This window comes from Abramis brama, assembly GCF_963993115.1.
Source record: "Abramis brama genome assembly, chromosome: 4".
In the NCBI taxonomy this organism is placed as follows: Eukaryota; Metazoa; Chordata; class Actinopteri; order Cypriniformes; family Leuciscidae; genus Abramis; species Abramis brama.
The window spans coordinates 44,309,183-44,329,079 of NC_139966.1; the positions used below are offsets into that span (position 1 = coordinate 44,309,183).

The 19,897-nt window shown below is 39.6% G+C and overlaps 1 protein-coding gene across 9 annotated transcripts in view; it reads left to right on the forward strand.

Moving 5' to 3' along the window:
• sox5 (SRY-box transcription factor 5) overlaps positions 1-19,897 on the forward strand; it is a 202,461-nt gene that overhangs the window by 125,507 nt on the left and 57,057 nt on the right. For 5 of the 9 annotated variants that reach the window (XM_084111804.1, XM_084111810.1, XM_084111805.1 and 2 more), the window contains exons 1-3: positions 2,233-2,480; positions 11,352-11,550; positions 17,415-17,649. In XM_084111804.1, the coding sequence (XP_083967930.1) occupies positions 2,443-2,480; positions 11,352-11,550; positions 17,415-17,649 (472 nt within the window). In that variant the 5' untranslated portion in view covers positions 2,233-2,442. Of the gene's footprint in view, positions 1-2,232; positions 2,481-11,351; positions 11,551-17,414; positions 17,650-19,897 lie in introns of those variants that run through there. The other 4 variants (XM_084111806.1, XM_084111809.1, XM_084111807.1 and 1 more) reach the window with 1 other exon arrangement.

Below are 19,897 nucleotides of genomic sequence, written 5' to 3' on the forward strand. Positions count from 1 at the left end.
ATTTGTATCGTTTTTTTTTCTTTTCTTTGCATGTATACAAATACCTGCGTGAGCATGTGTGTGCGGTGCAGTATTATTCTCACATAAAAGCCTGTGGTTAGAAAAGTGAAGTTGGTAGATTTGCAGGAATTGAACGAATCAGCCCATCTGGAGAGTTTGAACCTTGAAAGCACCTGCCTTCTCCATTCACGCTCCTGTTCTCTTAAAAAGCCATCTTCATCAATAGCAGCTTTAAAAGTGGATGAAACTGTTTGGAACTGCTCTTTATTCCTGTTCTGATGGATTTTCTGCTCTGTCTTTGTCTCACTGGCTGTTGTTGATGTTATTTCAACTCTCTTTTTTTTCATTTTCATCTATTTCTCCATCACCTTGCAGCCTTGACTCGAAAGATCGTTAAAATGTTTAACTACAGATAATTGCTACCTGAGAGAAGCTAATTAATTTGCCGCTTATGCTGGTGTGTGCGTGTGTGTGCGCGCATTTTATTCACTACGTTCTTTTCCCTTTGAAACATCTCTACAGTATCCTGTCTTCTGTCACCACTTTGTATTAGTGCTTTCTAAATCAAGCATCACTATTACTATTGCTCATATTTGGAGTTAAGGATTGAAACAACCCCTTGTACCCTAGTATTAAACTTTGCCAATGTTGTCCAGCACAGTTTTGTCCTACAGACATATATGAAATTGTGTGGCTTATTGACTAGAATTGTGCTGTTTCCAAACAATCAGACGATTTCTGCATGATGGGCGGATTTATTCCCACAGACTTACACTAAAGGAGGGATTGTGTGAAGACTTTCATAAACTTATGTGTGTTTGTGTGTATATATACAGTATATACACACACAAAACCACAGGAGTTATTTGTATGTATTAGGGCCGTTCTGCAAGCGTACAGTTTTAGCAGGGGTCAGGCTGGGTCGGTGTGTGCCTTGAACATTGTCATGCTGCTAACAATTTCCTCAGTGATCAACAGGAAAATGCACAAATAATGTTACCACAATGCCCTAACGACATTATTACTGTGTGTGCTGGAGAGGCCAGGTCACAGTGCTATTCTAAGTTCACTAACTTACTCAATAAATTGGATTATCTACCAAACATTACATGATTTTTTTTCAGGCTTATCATAAATTAAATGCCAATGCAAAGACAATTTTGTTGTAAATATTACCGTGACTTCAGGAGACATAAAGGAAATAAGATGATTAGTGTGTGTATGTGTATATAAATATACTGAATATACACACTAATTATATTTCCTGCATGTCTGTGTGTAACTTCACAGACGTACACTAAATGTGTCTGCAGTATGTTCAGAAGGTTGACTGCAGTGTTTGTGAGGAGGTTGAGAAAAACTGTCACACTGTTTAAAGTTCACCGTTAAAGTCTTGCTGCTGTATTTCAATCTGTCAGACGTGCTTTCCTCCGTTTAGAAGAATAGTTCCTTCTCTCTCCCTCTGTCTTAACTCTCTCTCTCACTCTCTCCTTCTCTGTAATAAAGAGTGACAGGGGCAGTGTGTTAGTTACACTGTGAAAACACAAAGCATACAGCTTGCTTAAACTCAGATGTGTTTGTGTGTGGTTGACGTGCTTAAGCTCAGCATTGAGGGTGAATTCAGGAAAACTTTTTGCCATTCATTTCGATTTGCCAGAATTGAACCTAAAAAGCCTTGGGTTTCACCTAAGTGAACCTAAAAATGGTTCACGCCGCCTTAATATTTTCTTAATTTATTTTAACATTTTTGTTTAGTTTTAAGGCAAACCGGCCCCAAAAAGTGAGGTAATTTTGCTAAACTTTGCAGACATCTGAGGACATCCTGAAATGGAAAAATGACTGATAAATGTGTCAAATACATTTTTCAGTTTTAGAATAAAAAAAATATTTTACACTTAGGGTAAGTGTGTAGTAATTAATATTGTTTTATAAAAAACAACAGAAGCCTATGATATTGTACAGCCCCGTTTAGATGAGCAAAGTATGTGTGTGTTTGATCATAAGTGTGTGCATTTGATCAGAAGCACAACAGAGGGACACTGTGGCTGAAGGAAGGGGGCAGTGCTGCTGCGTGTGTGTGTGTGTGTGTGTGTGTGTGTGTGTATGTGTGAGTGTGAAGCTGCGCTCCGCGCTACACCATGTCATGCTCTGGCCCTTTAAGAGGCGATCTAGCAGCTTAGAGCCATAGAAGAGGGGTGGAGAGAGAGAGTGTGAGAGAGAGAGCGAGAGAGAGAGAGAAAGAGAGAGGGGAGGGAGTGCGAGGTTCAGCGTGTGAGAGTGTGTGTGTGCAGCAGAGAGAAACAGAAACAGTCTTTGGTTTTGCGAGAGGTTAGAGGAGCACCAGGCAGCGTGTATGTGTGTGTGTGTTCTCGGAGGTCCCTGGGTGTTGGACGCGTATGTTGTCGTGGAAGGACTCCTGCATCTCAGACCCCTTGTTTCAGCATGCTTACTGAGCCTGAGCTTCCTCAGGAGTTTAACAGGTACGTTCACACACTGACGCATGAGACATTCACTTTACCAAGCCGTGCCGGGAGGAGAGAGCGAGGGACAGGCTGATAAGCAGGAGAAAGTGCGTGTGTGTGTGTGTTAGTCTAACAAACAGGCTACTTTATTTGTTTGTGTGGCATGTTTATGGCTTGCTGTGTGTGAACGTGTCTGTGGTTTAGAAAAGAGAAGAAAGTTAAGCGTGACTGCGAGATTTTTGTTTTATAGACGCACTCAGTGAGCATGGAACGCTGGGACTGTCTTCTTCATATCCCACTTTGAAACTAAGTTGTAAATATCTCTAGTGTCTGGTCTAACAGGTTACATGCCCTTTTGACATGTTTGTACACTATGTGTATCTATGTATATCTCCCTGTGCATATATATATATATATATATATATATTTGTGTGTGTGTGTGTGTGTGTGTGTGTTAGATGGTGTTTGATAAGGATCGGTGATCTCCCGTCAGTGTTTCCCTGGCACACAACCTTTCTTTTTTGCTCATGTTGCACCTCTGGGTAACACGCTTGGAAACCAAAAGTCAGGGGGGGTTTTTGTACAGGTTCTTTTGTACAACTTTCTTGCTTTGTAAAGACTTGCAGCCTTTTTCCCATTTGTCCATGTTGTTTTAATCTCTGTTTTTGTTGTTTTATTGTGGCCAGATGTCTGCGTTGGCCTTCTGTTGTGGTGGTCCGAGGTGGGAAATGTTCTCACCTACTTTAATATGTCAACAAAAGTGGCTTTGCTGCCGAATAAAGAAGGTTTTGCTTTAAAGCTCCATAGGGAAGATTATCCATAATACTCAGTTTTAATGCGAGCTTCACCCCCCCAACACACACACACTTTTTTTTTATTGCATTAGAGCACTGCACTGTTTTACCAGATGAAACTAATCTTTTGTTCAGCGATAAACTCCGGGGTTTTATCCCTGAATTAAGAACACATTTATATGTCAGGAAAATGTGTTTTTAATAAATCATCACGCTCTCTCTGGGGGGAGGATGAGGAGAGGGGGAAGAAAAAGATAACAACAACTATGAGGAATTAAACATTTAAAGGATTACATAGGAAAGCAGAATGTATAGTGATAAATGCAGGGATTACAATGACTTAGAAGAAAAGGATGGTTAAACTCTACTTTCCAGTAATGCTGGCTGTCAGTGGTTAAAGAGCATGAGACTGTGTGTGTGTGTGTGTGTGTGTGTGTGTGTGTGTGTGTGTGTCTGTGTGTGTATCTGTGTCTGCGTGGACGGGAGCGAAAGCGCAACATTTGTCCGTGTAGAGTGTATGTGTGGCTGTGTGTGTGTCTCTCTCTTCTGTTCTGATGCTGACTGTTTCTAAAACACTAAGTCTGTTTTTATTTTCAATTTGTACAGAAAAAACTGTTTTTATACGAGAAAATATTATGAGACCTAAAAAGGAGGAAATCATGATGTTTTAAGCTTATGTGATTTATAATTATTGTTCGTATGTTGACATCCAAGAGCACTGAAAGTATTTGCTTGATTTCGTTTTATGAATGCTTAAATTATTGAATTAAGATGAACCTAAATTTTATTTAGTTTTTAGAACACTAGTGCAATTTAAGATGCAAGAGGTTTTGTAAAAAAAAGTTGTAATAATACATTATATTAATATTTATACAATTTACATTTATTCATCAAGAATATTTCCTGTTTGGTATTGTTTATTTTATATATTTGACATCTAAAGATACATGATTAAGTGTTTTAAGTTAAGTGCAAGTTATCTGTACTATAAATAAACAAATTCTAATAAATATTGCTGTATCTTAAATATAGTAAATACATATATTATATTAAAATATTATGATATAATATAATAACTATTATTGTTGTTGTTATTATTATTATTATTATTATTATTGGTGTGGTAGTTTGGGTGAGTTTAGTTTTATTGGAGGAGCACAGAGGATATTCTATGGCCAAACTGTCACATTCCTCAAAGAGAGAGAGAAAGCGAGTGAGTGAAGGAGGGAGGGGGAAAGGGGACTTTAACACTTCTCCATTTGTCTCCGTCCTTTAATGGATAGTTGTGTTACATCTCACTCTCTCTCTCTCTCTCTCTCTCTCTCTCTCTCTCTCTCTCTCTCTCTCTGTCTGTCTGTCTGTCTGTCTGTCTGTCTCTGGGTCAGACAATTCTTCCTGGTAAAGATACACAGAAAACACTGTGGGTTGGTTCACCACTAAGCGTGTGTGATTGAACTTGCTGGTGACAAATGTAGCTGATGCACTTACATTTTTGAATCATTCAAGTCAAAGATAGAACTGATTAAACCACCAGCCTGCCTTTACCCTTTGTCACTTAAACACACATTATAGCAAGCAAGCTGCTTTGTAGAATACACAAAGTGTGGCATTATGTAGTTAAAGAAAAAAAAACTTGGGGTCCCCATGAGGAAACAAGCTTGTAAATCATACAGAAAGTTTTTTTGGAAAATGTAAAAATGCAGAAAGTTTTCTGTGATGGGTAGATTTAGGGGTTGGTGTAAGGGAATAGAATATGCAGTTTGTACAGAATAAAAACCATTACGTCTATGGAGAGTCCCCACAAAGATAGTAAACCAGACGTGTTTGTGTGTGTGTGTGTGTTCTGTCTGATTGATGGAGGTTCTGGATCTTCTCTCTGGGTCATTCATTGCAGACTGGCTCCATTGTGTAGTCCGTGTTATGAACTTTCGCAGCGGCTTGATAACCGTGTCTCCATGAAAAAGAAGGAGGGTCAGCATAGAAGAATGCTGAAGTGTTTCCTCCTCCCCCCTTCAGAAGTCTTCCCAGACCTCCCCTGTGCGATCAGCTGACAGTCGAGACATCCTCTGAGATAGAGGGGAACTGAGTTTTGCCATTTAGGTTAAAGTCTTATTTATCAAGACCGAGAGGATAATAACACAGAAACCGTATGACATCAAGGTCAGAGGTGAGGGCCCAAACAATTGCATCATTGGGAAGGATAATAAACATCAATGGACTGCTTGGCTAAATGCTTTCGTTTGTATCCGATCCTTCAAGCTGTATAATAACAGCTTTGTACATGCAGGTAAAGGAGGAGTTTGTCAGGAAGGATGTTGCGTACATCTTTTAGACATAATTTGTTGTTGTACAGGCCTATATGAATGGAATGAATTGTACCAGCACGTTTTCACAGCAGCCGGGGCTTCTGGGAGCAAAACGCGATGGATTATCATTTGACGGGGGATATCATATTCACAAACCCTCACTCACTCTAAAAGAAGGCAAGCAGAGGCTGAGAAAGTTTTCATAGAAGTTTCAAGTGTGTGTGTGTAATATGTAAAATGTCAGTGAAAACATGAGTCAGTCCAGAGAAATAAATAATTAGAGACGAAAGATGACAGGAAACTATGCAGACAGATGAAGCGATGACTAAAATACTGGCAACCCCCCCTCCCTGTATATGTGTGTTGATGCAGCAGTTGCCTTGGCGCTGTGGGCACGACGCTCTCGCTGGTGCCTTGTGTCCACCCAGCGGCAAACGCTCACCATTGCTTATTGTGCGTTTGTGCGTGCAAACGGGTTGTTTTTGCTTTGCTCATATGACTTTTGATTGTGTGTGTGTGTGACTTCACCTCCATGCCTAAACAGTAATGGCTGACAGTGACATTAGGCTCTGTGTTCTTGCCTTTTGTGGCGACGCTGGACAGGAAATTGGGGTGGCCCTGCAGCCCTCGCGTCAGAGGGGGAAACAGAGGCAGCTTTGTGTTTTCCCTGAGTACGTGTGTGAATAATGTGTGTGTATGTACAGACACGTACGTATGTGTCAAATGATTATTCAGTGACTTTAAGGGTGGACCAAATCTTTGTTAGCACATTTAGCTACCTATCAGCTATCTTAAAGACATTGTAAACCAATTTCTTTCTTTTTTTGATAGATATATGATGTGTAAATCTCTAATAAAGTAATGAGCTATTTTTTGGTTAAAGTACCATCTAGTACAGATCCATTTTTTTTCAGATTTTACTTCAGGTGAATGTGTCTTTTTTACCACTTTACTGTTACTGAGATGTTTTTTTAACGTCGTTAAAAGTATATGCACTTTTTTTGTCATATTTTTTCAAGCATTGATGAGTGGAAACGTGATCTTTAGATGATGTTCTGGAAAATTAACCCGCAGAAAATCCAAGTGCCCTCACAGCAGCGGCGAACACTGTGATTAGTGATTACAACGTGAATGATGAAGAGCCCTCAAAAGTTTGCACTACGGATGAATTTACTTCAGCGGAGTCGCTCTCTCTTGACTCGCTCTTAGCTTCCTCCCTGCTGCTGGCCGCTACATTCCCACAGAGAGAAAAATTGAGAGAGCTATAAATAGCTGTAAAGTAATATACTTAAAAGACTGTTCAAAACAGAGAGAGTTGGGCACAAATGGTTGATTGTGCAAAGGGGGCTGTCCTGACGGGACTATCTGCGACTTTATCGTCCTGGGAGCAGAAGATAAAGAGTGAAAAAGGGATGAGCACATCTCCTAATGTCTGAGTGGATTGTGAGGTATTCTCAGTTTCCTTCCGAAGGCATTGCTGTTGTTATCTGTGCTGAACGGGCTGATTGTCTGAACTTTTGGACACACTTCGTTTCATTCCCACAGTCTGATAACAAAGAAGAGCTGACCTACCTAATGAAATAGTTATATTACACAGGAATTTACCTTCACCCGGTGTAATGATGTTTTTTATATATTTCTTTTTAAAAGAGAGTATAATGCCTCATTAAAAAAAGAAATATTGGCAGTGTTCGTGGTGATTTACTTGGAAGATATAAATGCCCCCTAAATCTGACAAAAACTTCCTTGGGGAATGCCTAGGGATGTCCTCAAATATAAAAGTAAAACGTTTAATTAATATTTAGTGATAAATTATTCTCAAAATATCATTTATTCTAAAATAAATCAAATGTTATTCATATGCAAAGTTTTGCTTAAAGGCTTCAGTTATTAGGTCAAATAATCATTATTATTCGCATTATATATAAAAACGATAGATAGGTGTCTATCATGACTTTTTCAATCGTTCTCTGTATATCGGAATGCTTTTTATCGTAGGCATTCATGCGACATCCGCAAAGCATCATCGTGCAAGTTTTTCTGTGGGCCGTGCACATCCAAGTGTGTGCGTATGTGACACTTTTAGCCTCTAAATTATGTCCTGTCATTAGAGGCACTTCTGGAGTGTTAACCACTGCTGATGGTGATTAGGTAAAGCTCCTAGATTCAGTATTTAAAGTGCAGCTCCACTCCGCTGTTTAATGGACCCTGTATTTTGGACGATTAGCGTCTGCAGAGAAATGTACATGTGATATGAGAGGGACTTAGGAAAGCGTTCAATCTGTGTCTAAGCTCATAGGGAAAGTGTGCCTTTAATCTGGGCTTAACGTACGCAGCCGGCGGGAGGGGGTCGAGTGGCACACACCGGTGGGGCGGCCATTAGCTTTTAACAATTAGCCATGAAAGTTAGCCTCTAAACCTGCAGTTCAACTGCGATGGGACTGGGTGCGAATGCTAAAGTTCATGAGATATGAAAAAGTGATGGCATTTTCTTTGATAATACACCCCGAACTGAATAAAACTAATGTTTGGAGATTATACTGACATCATTTGTGTTTCGGCATATGTGTTTAGTCACCTCACCCGTATCAGCACGTTCGGCTTTGATATTCAAGGCTATTTATGAATAACATAATTCTTAGCTTTGTGAAAATGAATGGCAATAAAGTTATTAATCCACCAGATAATGAGCGAAGACTGCTGTTAAAGTTTACAATGCAAATTAAGCAGACACGACTAGCCTGCAAGGAAGCTTCAGAGACTGTTCTTTGTGCGTGTGTTGTGTTAGCAAGTGTGTGTGTGTGTCAGCGGACAGGGTCTGTGTGTTTGGCAGGCCGGCCTTTATTGGAACCACAGAAGGATGGAGTGAAATTATGCTAATGGCTGCTAATTATGACCTTGGAGACCAGCTTTTCTGCCAATTTATCTGCTTAATAAAACCCTCTCTTTTTTAATCCCAACATCTCGACAAGCTTTAAATGTTTCATGTAGACTTTCCACCATGACAGGTCTGCCAACTTTAAATAAAATAGTGGCTATAACCTGCTCACCCGGGGAGCAGAATTGTATAGTAATTATACTTCAAAGTCTCGCAGGAAAATAGACATTTTATTGCACAAGAGGAGCTGTGAAAAGCTTCTGTCAGTGGGCCGGCAAGGAAGTAGGGAAGAGAGAGGCAAAAGGAAGAGTGCACGAGACGGGGAAGAGCGCAAAAGAGATGCAGACGGCTGTGAATTAGTTGAAAATAAATGTTGAAGCTATTTTATAACACTCACCTGAGTATTTATGCACAGAATATTGCACTGGGAATGGGAAATTATAAGAAATGGTTCTGAAACGGATTACACTAAATGATTCCGGTTCCATTAACACTTTTTTAGGAAGTATTTTTTAATCTTTTAAAAATGATATACTGAACCTAAATTGCTTTTTATTTACATATTTTAATATTCTTCTTTTAAGTAAAGTATTTTTTACTACAAATCACTGATCTGAATGTGTTTCTACTAGCTTTCCAGCTACTCATTACGCTAATTTACTGTAAGTCTCACAAGCCTTAAATAAACAGTTGGTAAAACAACAGTTCTCGGTTCGAGTTGGATGTGACGAGCAATTTGCTGGTTCTAATAAGAACCGTTTCTCGATTGCCTACGTTTAGATGAGGGTCGTGTGTGTGTGTCTTTGTTGGTCCTGATGTGTGTATTGGGGGTTGGTGTGTTAGAGAGAGCGGCACAGAGGTGTGTGTGTCAGAGTGAAACAAAAGGGCCCAGTGTGTGTGAGTGTCTGGAGGTAGAGTAAACAGAGTGCTGGTGGAGGGGCAGACAGGCCGTGCGGCTCTGACGGCCCAACTGCAGTTTATACAGCTGCACTGACTGCTTTTACTGCCCCAGTGTGAACCAGCATACAGCCAACGTACCCCACACACACACACGTTCATATTCATACAGCCGAATTAACACAGATATAGTCTCTAGTCTCACATTCGTACATATAATACACCTGTGTTACAGAATTTGTTACGCCAGAGCAGTTGCTGTCAGACTCTGCATCAAAGTGTATCATTTAAATCTCACCTGTACAGTCGAGACTGTCTTGAGCACATCTTTTTTCATAGCTGCCAGTCTTAGGTTTGATTTAGGTGAGTCTTTTTTTATCCCGTCCAGACGGTTAGAAACATTATATGGTGTTTGTCTTTACAGCTAATCTAAACCAAATAAGCAGTAAATGAGAGAAAGAGAAACCTTAGCAGCACCCAGGAGCTCCGCCAGATGTGGCGTCTGAGTCAGACCAGGTCTATGAGTATACCATTCAGTTCAGCACACGCAAAACGGACCGTACTGAGACTGTGGATGCTAGTTGATTGAAGGATATTGGAGCGAAAAAAATAACTGCACCCACTGTGTACGTATGTGAGTTTCAGTTTCTACCTCAGAGCATAAAATAAAATTATGAGATGGTGTAATATAAGAAATAAGGTTTTTAAGGTATCAGGTCTGAGCTATAAAGTCAGTTATGAAATCAGGTTTATGAGATATAGTCACATTGTGGAAAATAAAGATGTAATTGCAGGGGAAAAAGGTTACAATTGTGAGAAATAAGGTCAGTTATGATAAATGAATAATTATGAGACAAATTCATATTGCGAAATATAAAATCACAGTTGTAAGATAAAGTTATGAGTCATAAAATTACGAGTCATGGTTGGAATTGTGAGAGAAACAAAGAATAGAATTGTGACGTATAAAGTTGCACTTATGTGCACTAGTCGAAATTGTGAGATGTAAGGACACATTGTAAAAAATACAGTTGCAATTACAAGAAATAGTTGCAATGAAAAATAAAATTACAGTTGTGAGGTATAATTTCATAATTATGAAAAAAGTCACAATTATGACGAACAGTGACAATTGAGAGAGATAAAGTTGCAATTATGGGAAGTGTGTGTGGGCATATATATCATATGAATGAAAAGAAATGGGCTTCCATAACTTTGCTTATAAAACAGCTTATGGAGAAAAGCAAAGTTAAACACTGCCGTCAAATAAAATTTGTTTGTCAATTCTTTTAGTTGCAGAGTACAAGCCAAATAAAAGTACTTCTCTCCATCTCCCTTTATCCTTGTTTGTCCTTTTCTTTTAAAAGAGTGGTACTTATTCTCCAGGGCCATAGTAACACTAGCTCCAAGGCTGAGAAGCGTCTATGAAAGCACTTAGGCAATGCCGTAAGCCAGATGAAATCTTATTACGAGAGCATATTCATTTTTCCTCACCATGCATTGTGGGAGAGAGAGTTCATTTAATAAATGCTTTTTCTTCCTGACGGTATCAGAGGAACACAGACCGTCATCAAGGCCTATTTTCTCTGGCAGTGTCAGCACCATATACACTGTCATTAACATCTACTGTGGCACACACGCTCACGCACACAACATTGTCGGTCTGTGTTCTTGGCTAACGTGATTTTTGTCGTGCGCTGGGCTGGCTGCACTCTTCTTTAATGGGCCGCTCGAGTCTTTACATCAAACAGGCTAGCTAAACACATTGTGTGCGACGCTGCTACAGTAAATGGCTCTGTGATAGTGTAGGTGGGACGTGTCTTTGATGGAGGGATGGATGTGGACAAAGCTATGGCGTTGATGGCTGTCATTATGCGAGTAGTGTGTGTGTCAGGTGTGTGTGTGCGTGAAATGCTCCCGTATATGTCACTCACAATTAAACAACAGCCACGTCTCTGTCTCTGCCATGTCTTTCCTGAATGCCTCAGTCACTTTTCCTTTCTCATTTTTCCAGGATGTCTTCCAAGCGACCAGCCTCTCCATATGGGGGAACAGATGGAGAGGTAGTCATGGCGACAAGCAGACAGCGATTGGAGGATGAAGAGGTTGACGGACATGCTGTCATTCACTTGCCCCTGAGTTCGTACTGCAGCAAAGTGTCCCCGCGATCTCCTCGACTACTCGACAGCCCCCCAACACTACATGCGAGCATGGTGAGTCGCCCCCCAGGAGACGTCTATACGCTCAAACCCCTCTCATACGATTGGATGAAGCCCCTATTAGCCCCTCCCAGTTGATTAATATGCATTTGATTGACTCCTCCCGTACAACTTGTCTCAGGATGAATCCCTCCCATTGTCTCTCTCTCTTGCTCACACTTTTGGTGTGGAAATGCTCGTCACGCTCCAATGATGTCATAGGCAGCAAGACAAGTCGTCTTTTTGAATGTGGCCAAAATGAATCAAATGCTTGACAGTTCATCTGTTATTGCGGAGTGTGAGTTCATGATGGGTCAGTGTAGTCATGGAGGTTATAGACTGTATTGGACATTCATGTGCTGTTTGTTTAAAGCCGCGAGATGAAAAATAAGCAAGATGGACCCTGTAACCCAGATCGCACGTCCTCACGTTAACACGCACATGAGCTGTAGTATCTCTTCTGTGACCTTTTCCCCCGACTCCACTATCTCTCTCTCTCTTGATAAACTTGTGTCGCCACAGGCTTTGGGAATCAATTTGGCTGTAAAACAATGAATCAGTACTTAAGGAACTTAACAGTAAGCTAATTCTGCAATTAACTGTGATTACAGGTCACGCTGGACTCTGGTTTATTGTGAGGAACGGTTCCAAAACTGCAAAGTCCTCTAGCTTTCTCACTCAAGCGTTTCCTTCGTTCTCACTTTACACACTCGACTGCCAGCGCAGTGTGTGTTTGTTTATGACTGTCAGTTCTCTCACTTAAAGTCACTTGCAGTAAAACTACTACCTGGAGAAAAATTTGCAAACATCGTACAACAGTACACCTGTGACCCTAATCCATACATATTGCATACAATTGATTGTTATTCTTATTAATCGTAATGTGAATAATTATGTATCGGCTACAGTGCAGTAGTTGTAATTGTTGTTTTATCTGAAAGACTAGACTGCTGTATCTGTCTCTCGCGCTGACATGACAGACGTGGCATGAAAAAGCAGGCGCACTGTATTTGATGTGGATTAATAAAGCGTATCCGTCTCAAGCACGGGTGGATTTTGGGGAAAGCAGGCTGGCATGTGTGAGACATTAAGTTTCCCTGAGCCGATCCACGCTGACTGGCAGAAGTGTTGAGTGAGAGAGAGATTTACACGAGTGGGGACTCGGAGGGGCTTTGTCACGGCAATTGTATAAAGTGATAGGGAAGTGTAAATCGACTCGGCGAGTCCCTGGGTAGCGCGCAGCGGAAGATTACCGCTTTATCTTGTCATTGTAAATTAACACGGCAGCGGCGCACACGCGCTTCAGACTCCGCTGACCTCTTCATCCTGAGAGAGAGAGAGAGAGAGAAGGAGGGAGGCGCGTGTTTGTGACGATGGGGTCAGCGGGCTGAAGCGTGCGGTACCTGCTACAATAGAAGTTGGTTTGGCGGTGCGCGTCCACGGCAGTCTGTAAACTCCTGCCAGTTTTTTTTACAGGCGGAAAGTAGAAGGCTTTGAATCCGAAAGGTGGAAAGAGCTTTACACGCGGGTGATAATAACGAGGTGTTAATTACTCTCCCTTTTGTCCAGTTAATGATTAGAGGCATTAAGAGAAGACGTGTTCATGCGTGTGTTTCATGTTAAGATTTGTACTTGGATGTGTCAAATACAGCCTTTCAATGTCAAAAACAACAAAATACCCATCAGCTTGGACACTTCTTAAAAAGAGTCTTCTTTTTTATATTTAGATAAACTTTTCTTTTTATATAGAAATTAAATCAGTTTAATCCTTTGTTTTCCAGAATTCCAATATTAAAAGCTAATTTAATTTGTTTTTATACTTCTAACTTTTACCGTATATATTTTTATATATATATATATATATATATATATATATATATATATATATATATATATACAGTTATTATAATCAGAGAAATTATATGAATTAGTAAAATTTAACTAGAATTTTTCATGTGTTTTTTTGGCAAACAAACAAAAACGACAAATCTGAGAATACATTAATTTTGAAGTTTCATACAAATCTATTAATTTAAGCCTTTTTATATGGCATAATCTCATGTAAATTCCCTATTACAGAAGGACAGGGACGAGACAATGTATGGTTTTTTTTAAACTGTGTGAAGCACTTGTAAGTCCTCATCCGTGTGCGTGAGTGTGTTCACGGCAGGATCAGGGCTGACAATAGCTCGGTTGAGCCAGGTTTAGAGGTGAGCGGATTGCACACACACGGTAGAGATCAGCAACACGGGCTTAAGACAACAGACGAGGTGTCAACACTGCAGGAGAGGAGAGATGTCCAACTCGAGCGTGTGTGTTTCAGCAGCGGGACTCTTGACAGTTTAACTGATAGCAAGCATAGAGGTTAGTATCCTAGCGCGTGGTGAACGCAAGCCAGAGAATCACACGGCCATGTATCGAGTTAGACTCATTAGCTAGACGCTACCTGTGTCTGTAAAATAATTGGATTTAAGTTAGCATATGGAAGTGTGCTTTATTTAGGGAGAGAGAACATATGAGAGAAATGCTCTGAGGGAAACAGGTTGGAATCCTGCGGAGTACAGGAAGGACAATTTTTTATTTTTTTTTAAAGATGGGAGAAAAGAGGTGGCATTTGGAGGAATGCTGGCATCTGTGTTGAAGGGAGAAGACGAGAGGAAAAAACTAGAGGGGGAAAGAAGGCATTTTGCTTTTTTGGCAGGAGTTGAAGTGTGTTTAAATGTGCTTCTTTCACACATGAGCTTAAGAGGACAAAAGTTGTTTAATTCTGTCACCATGCTGCCGTGGTTCAAGGATGAAGAGAGGGTCGTGGAGAGAGGCGCAGTTTCAGCCTTTCCACGAAGAATTGACATCTGCACAACTAAAAGCAGAACCGCCCACACCGCACAGAACGGCACATCAGAAATGCATATAAATACATATACTCACAAGCACAGAGCTTTGCACACTTATTCAAATGCGGCGTAAAATCAGACGCACACACGTAAGCAACGAGACGAAGGACAAAACAGGGGGTATTAACCTGAATATCAACCCTACAGTAGACCTGTTACTCAGTGTGCCTTATATTTAAAGATTGGGTAAAGAAAGCAACACACAAGCCATTAGCTCATCTGCTTCTTTAAGAATGATGTTTCATCTGTCCGAGACTTAGTGTCACGGCCGGAGACTTTAAAAAGCGAAGGAATACAGTTTCCTCCGACGCCATATCACCTTCTATTCGAATTGTTTTCTAGACATCTCTGGAGAAAGACGCAAGCTGCGGTTTGAAGTATGCAGTGGATTAGATAGATTGGAAGTGACAGGTGTGACCGTGTTTTAAGATGCATGCCACACTAAAGCAGGCAGAGAGAAACGCCTGCCATTCTGCCACTCGCTCCCACTCTCTCCCTGGCTTTCTCGTCCTCCCCTCTTCTTTCTATCTTTCTTCTCTGTTAGATCTTTAACAGCGAGTTGGCAGTTTTGTTTGCGAATGACTGGGTGATCTCGCACCGCTTTGGTCATTTATGACTACAGAAGTCTCCTAATCGCAGTTCAACTACCCTGACTGGAGCTGATGGGGAAGAGAGGGATGAAACGAAGGGGTGTGTCGGGAAAAACATGCGGGGTTTTTTGCAGACAGATTACAGAAATGGGAGGAAATCAGTATGCAAGCTGTCATATTTTCCGTGTATCATAAAAGCCTGTTAAGATCTTTTAAGCCTGCCAGTCATCAGTCTGTTTGTGAATGAGTATCATTGTGAAATATCTCTCGGTATGCGTTCGTAGCGAGTGAAAGTGTTTCAGTTTAATTAGTTCTACAGTAATTATTATCATCATGATGATGATGATGATGATGGATTGTGACGAGTCAATCTGTGTGATTATATTCAGTATATCTGGATATATGGAGTGTTGACAACTGTATGTATCTGAATATGTTGTTTGTTTATTTTTCTGTTATGTGCATAAGAAAGTGGCTGATGTTATTAAAAATAAAGCATATAAATAGCTAATATTAATTAAGTGACAACATTTATTCATTTAATAATTTTATGAGCATAATTAATAAATAAATTGAAGAAAAACATTGTTAAAAAACAGCATATTAATAAATTACTACTGTGACTGAAATTGAATAAATAAATACTACTACTATTAAATAAAACTACTATAAACTTAAATCCATTGCTACAATTTTTTCCATGTTGTATAAATAGTTTTGTTGATTATATATATATATATATATATATATATATATATATATATATATAATGTGTGTGTGTGTGTGTATATATATATATATATATATATATATATATATATATATATATATATATATATATATATATATTTAATCGGCTGATGTTACATAAATGTCAAAACATTGTCATTTTATAATTTTTCTACATAAAAATGTATCATTATAATTAAATTGTAGTAAAAAAAAAACTTTAAAAGTGCACATTAATAATTGCTATTACTGGTAAAGAAATGTTGCATAGAATGAATTGTTTTGTTGACAGGGCCAAATCAGATCATTTAAGTCTCTATGTAAAATTGCATTTGCCACTGTTCTGTGTCTTCTGAAAGTCTTTCAGTATTTCGTGTTGCATTAAGCTCTAGTAAATGAACCATCTGCTGCTCTCTGTTCACTCTCTGAGTTAATGATTAAAAACAGATGTCATTATTAAAATCTAAGCAGGTGATAGAACCTGATCAATCCTGTGAACTTGAGTTTGGACTGACGATATTTCGCTTTGCATGACTGCTGCAGGTGGCACGGAGGAGCTGATGTTGATTGTTGAGGTGTAAATCTGGTCACTGGTTCCAAACACGTCAGTGGGATTATGCTATTGCCTGATTGGCTGAGGCTGCTGTCAGTCACGCTGGTGGTAAGGTAGATAATAGATGAGGATTAACCAAAGATTAACCCTGATTAACGGACTTGGACTGTTGACCTTGTCTCCAAATACCTGACTTGTTTTGTAATTAAACTTTATAAACTGGATTCAGAGCTGGGTGAAAATAACGCTGTGTGTGTGTGTGTGTGGGTGTGTGTATGTGATAAGTCATCATCAAATCTCCACATCTGTCATTTACCCAATTTTCCCAATTTACCTAATTTGTGTGCATATAAAAACATAAGCAAAAAAACACCAATGATAAAAATAAATTATATGTAATTATATTGTGTATATATGTATATTTACAATATATTATATAATGTTGTATGTGTGTGTATATACACAATTTTTATATAAGCATTAGTGTTGTATGCCATTGCATTTATGAAAGTTTCACGGTAAAAATGTCTTATCATTTGTATTAATATAATATATTAATATAATTAATTAATATATCCCCAATAAAAGTCATTTTATGGCTCAGATCAGGTAGAAATAGCCCCTTAAGGCAACAACTGCACAGTTTCATTTTAATAGTGTACAAGCTTAATTCTGAGCCACGTTATGTAAGAAACCATAAGATGGGAACTGTTATATATTTGGACAGAAGATCAATGCATGAAACACTGAAGAAGGTGATTGATACTGCAGCTGTCATGTTGGTCAAGAACAGAAAAAAAAAAAATGCGGTTGAAAAACTTGGATGTTCTTGTGTGTTTGGAGCTGATTCAAAGTAGAAAAACGTCCCTTCTCAGAAGAAGAAGTTCCTGTGATGGTGAAATGACTGAAACTTTTTGCGCTAATGATTTTGTCTAAAGAGACTTCAGACCGACAGAGGCAGAGAGAGAGAGACTTTCTACAGTACAGATGGGCAGATGAGGATGAAAGTAAACCTAAACATGCCTCAACACTCAGGAAAAGGACGAAATAATTAGTGAAGGCCTGCTTATTGCTTTGTTTAACACCCTGTCTCTCTCTCCGTTTCCTTGTCAGGATCAGGATGGCTGTAAAGGCCTGGCCCTGAGCCCCTACCCCCAGCACAACTCGTCTACCTCACCCAGTAAGCAGCAGCATCAGCAGCAGGAGGAGGGGTCCATGCGGCCGGGCAGCGAACCCAGCTCCGCTTCAGCTCTGGGCACCCCAGAGAGACGCAAGGGCAGCCTGGCCGACGTGGTCGACACGCTCAAACAGCGCAAGATGGAGGAACTCATCAAGAATGAGCCAGAAGGTGAGTGATGGAGAATTGAATACACGCTTTGACACATGGTTGTGACGTTCGCATAGAAAAAGCTGTCCTGAAGCCTTGTTTCACCTAAATTCTCACCTGGTTTACAAAATCTTGAGAGCTGAACAACAATGTAACCTCTCCACTAATGAACATGTCATATTGCGGTGGTTGTTTGCGTATTTTGAGAACATATATGAACACCAACTCATTTAATTTAGCATCTTTATCACAAGCTACTTTTGATGCCATGGAAAGAAATTAAAGATTTAATATTTATTTTTTTATTAATTGCAATTAATTTATAAATACTTTTGAATAAAGTAATGTAAATAATTAATTGATTAGTAATTAATTAATATATTGTTAAATAAAATTCATAGCAATCAATTTAATTAAAAGAATTTAAAGATGTTTAGCATCGTCACATCAGACTTTTTTCCAGTGTAGTGAGTTTCTTTGATTATTGGGAGCTATCTAGCTTTGAGTTGTTGTTGTTTTTTTAAACTTCCTGGTTGGAGACCAGCAGGTTTTAGGAGCCATTGCGCAGCCAGTTTTTTTTTCCAGTTTTTCTGTGTGGAAACAGCACATGGAATAGATCCAGATTGGGCACCGGTTTCCGAAATCAGCACTGGCACCCTGTCGGTGGAAAAAGTTCACTGTATTAGACAGTCAGAGGACATTGGCACACGTGTACGTCTTATTGTGATGAAATTACAATGTGAAACCGACTGAAAGTGTGAAGGATTTCATGGCGAGCATCTCTCACTCTGTCTTTCTTTCTTTCTCTCCTTCACTCACTCACTCGCACGCACGCACACATTCTTTCTTGCATCTATCTACCCATCATTCCTGACTAACAAATTCTGCTTAATGAGAGCTGTTGATAAAGTCAGGCCTTTGTTTAAGCAGGCAGGGATCAGCTGTTCGGAGCCATTGTGTGCCACACTTTGCATATTCATTTCAGACTGATTACTGAGATAACGGCTCTCAGCTCCTTCCACAGGATCTCTCTCTCTCTGTCTCTTACATCACACCACACTCGCTCTGTAATTAGAGGCCAGTTCCTCATGAATAATCAGAACCTGCTCCCTATGTGAATTAGCCAATGTGTGTGCTAATAAACATGTGAAAATACTGACACTGGACGGATGGATGGATATATGGATGGATGAATGGATGTAGGTAGGTAGATGAATGAATGGATGGATGGATGGATGTGTGATTGTACAGTGAGAATTGTTTTCTTCACCCGTGCACACTGAAGGCTACTTAAAGTTGATCCTGCTGTCAACCATGTGAAGAATGCAGGCAAACAAAGCTAGCATTCACTAATTTAGCACTCACATAGTATTTACAGGCTTTAGCGCGCTCTCTTTTTTGTATGTACAGGAGTGCGGAGGTGTCTTACAACTGTTGCGTTACTCCATGCTTTGTCTTAAACTGAGGTTACGCTAGATTTCGCTCCACTGACTTCCATTCAGTCTGCGGTTTTGCAGGAAATTTCTACAATTATATTATATGTTATTTTATTTTCAGCTCTGATTTGGGGAAAAATCTGCAGAATGGATTTAAACATGATACTGGTATATAAAAAGCATCATGATTTGATCATCAAGACTTTGCAAATGACAGGCATTGGAGTTTTGCTGGCACTGATTCTGCTCATTTGTGTGAGCATCATCCTGTTCTATAAAAACCAAACAGGATTTTGCTTCATTTACATTTGATTTTAATAGTTACGTCAGAAAAAATAGTTACATTTGAGAAAGCCGTAAGGTCACACCAAGAGTCTGGCCGTGAAATTCAACAGCTGCCGTATACAGGAGGCCAGGAAAAATATAGGAAGGATACTTATAGAACTTGAGAAAAAGCAAGCAAGCAAAACAGACAGTCCATTAGCAGGAGACTACAGTAGCGCATTATCTCTCTACTCTCTGTTCAAATGAAATGTGCAAACAAAAGAAGCCCCAGTCCCTCAAGAAGCTCGGACACAGAGAAAAAGAAGCAGAAAAGAAAAGAGAAAAATAAAGAGGGGGAGGTGGGCAGTGCATTTAGCCAGGCCTCTCATAGCCTGATAAAAATCCCTTTTCAACTCGCCTGTCCATTGTTTGCTTGTGTACCTCACAAAGACCATTAGCTGCAAACGGCAGGTTATGATGAAAAATTAATGAATGCTTTAATCATTATGAAAGGGTCGTATTATTACCGTTCCCTTTCTCTTTCTCTCTCTCTCTCTCTCTCTCTCTCT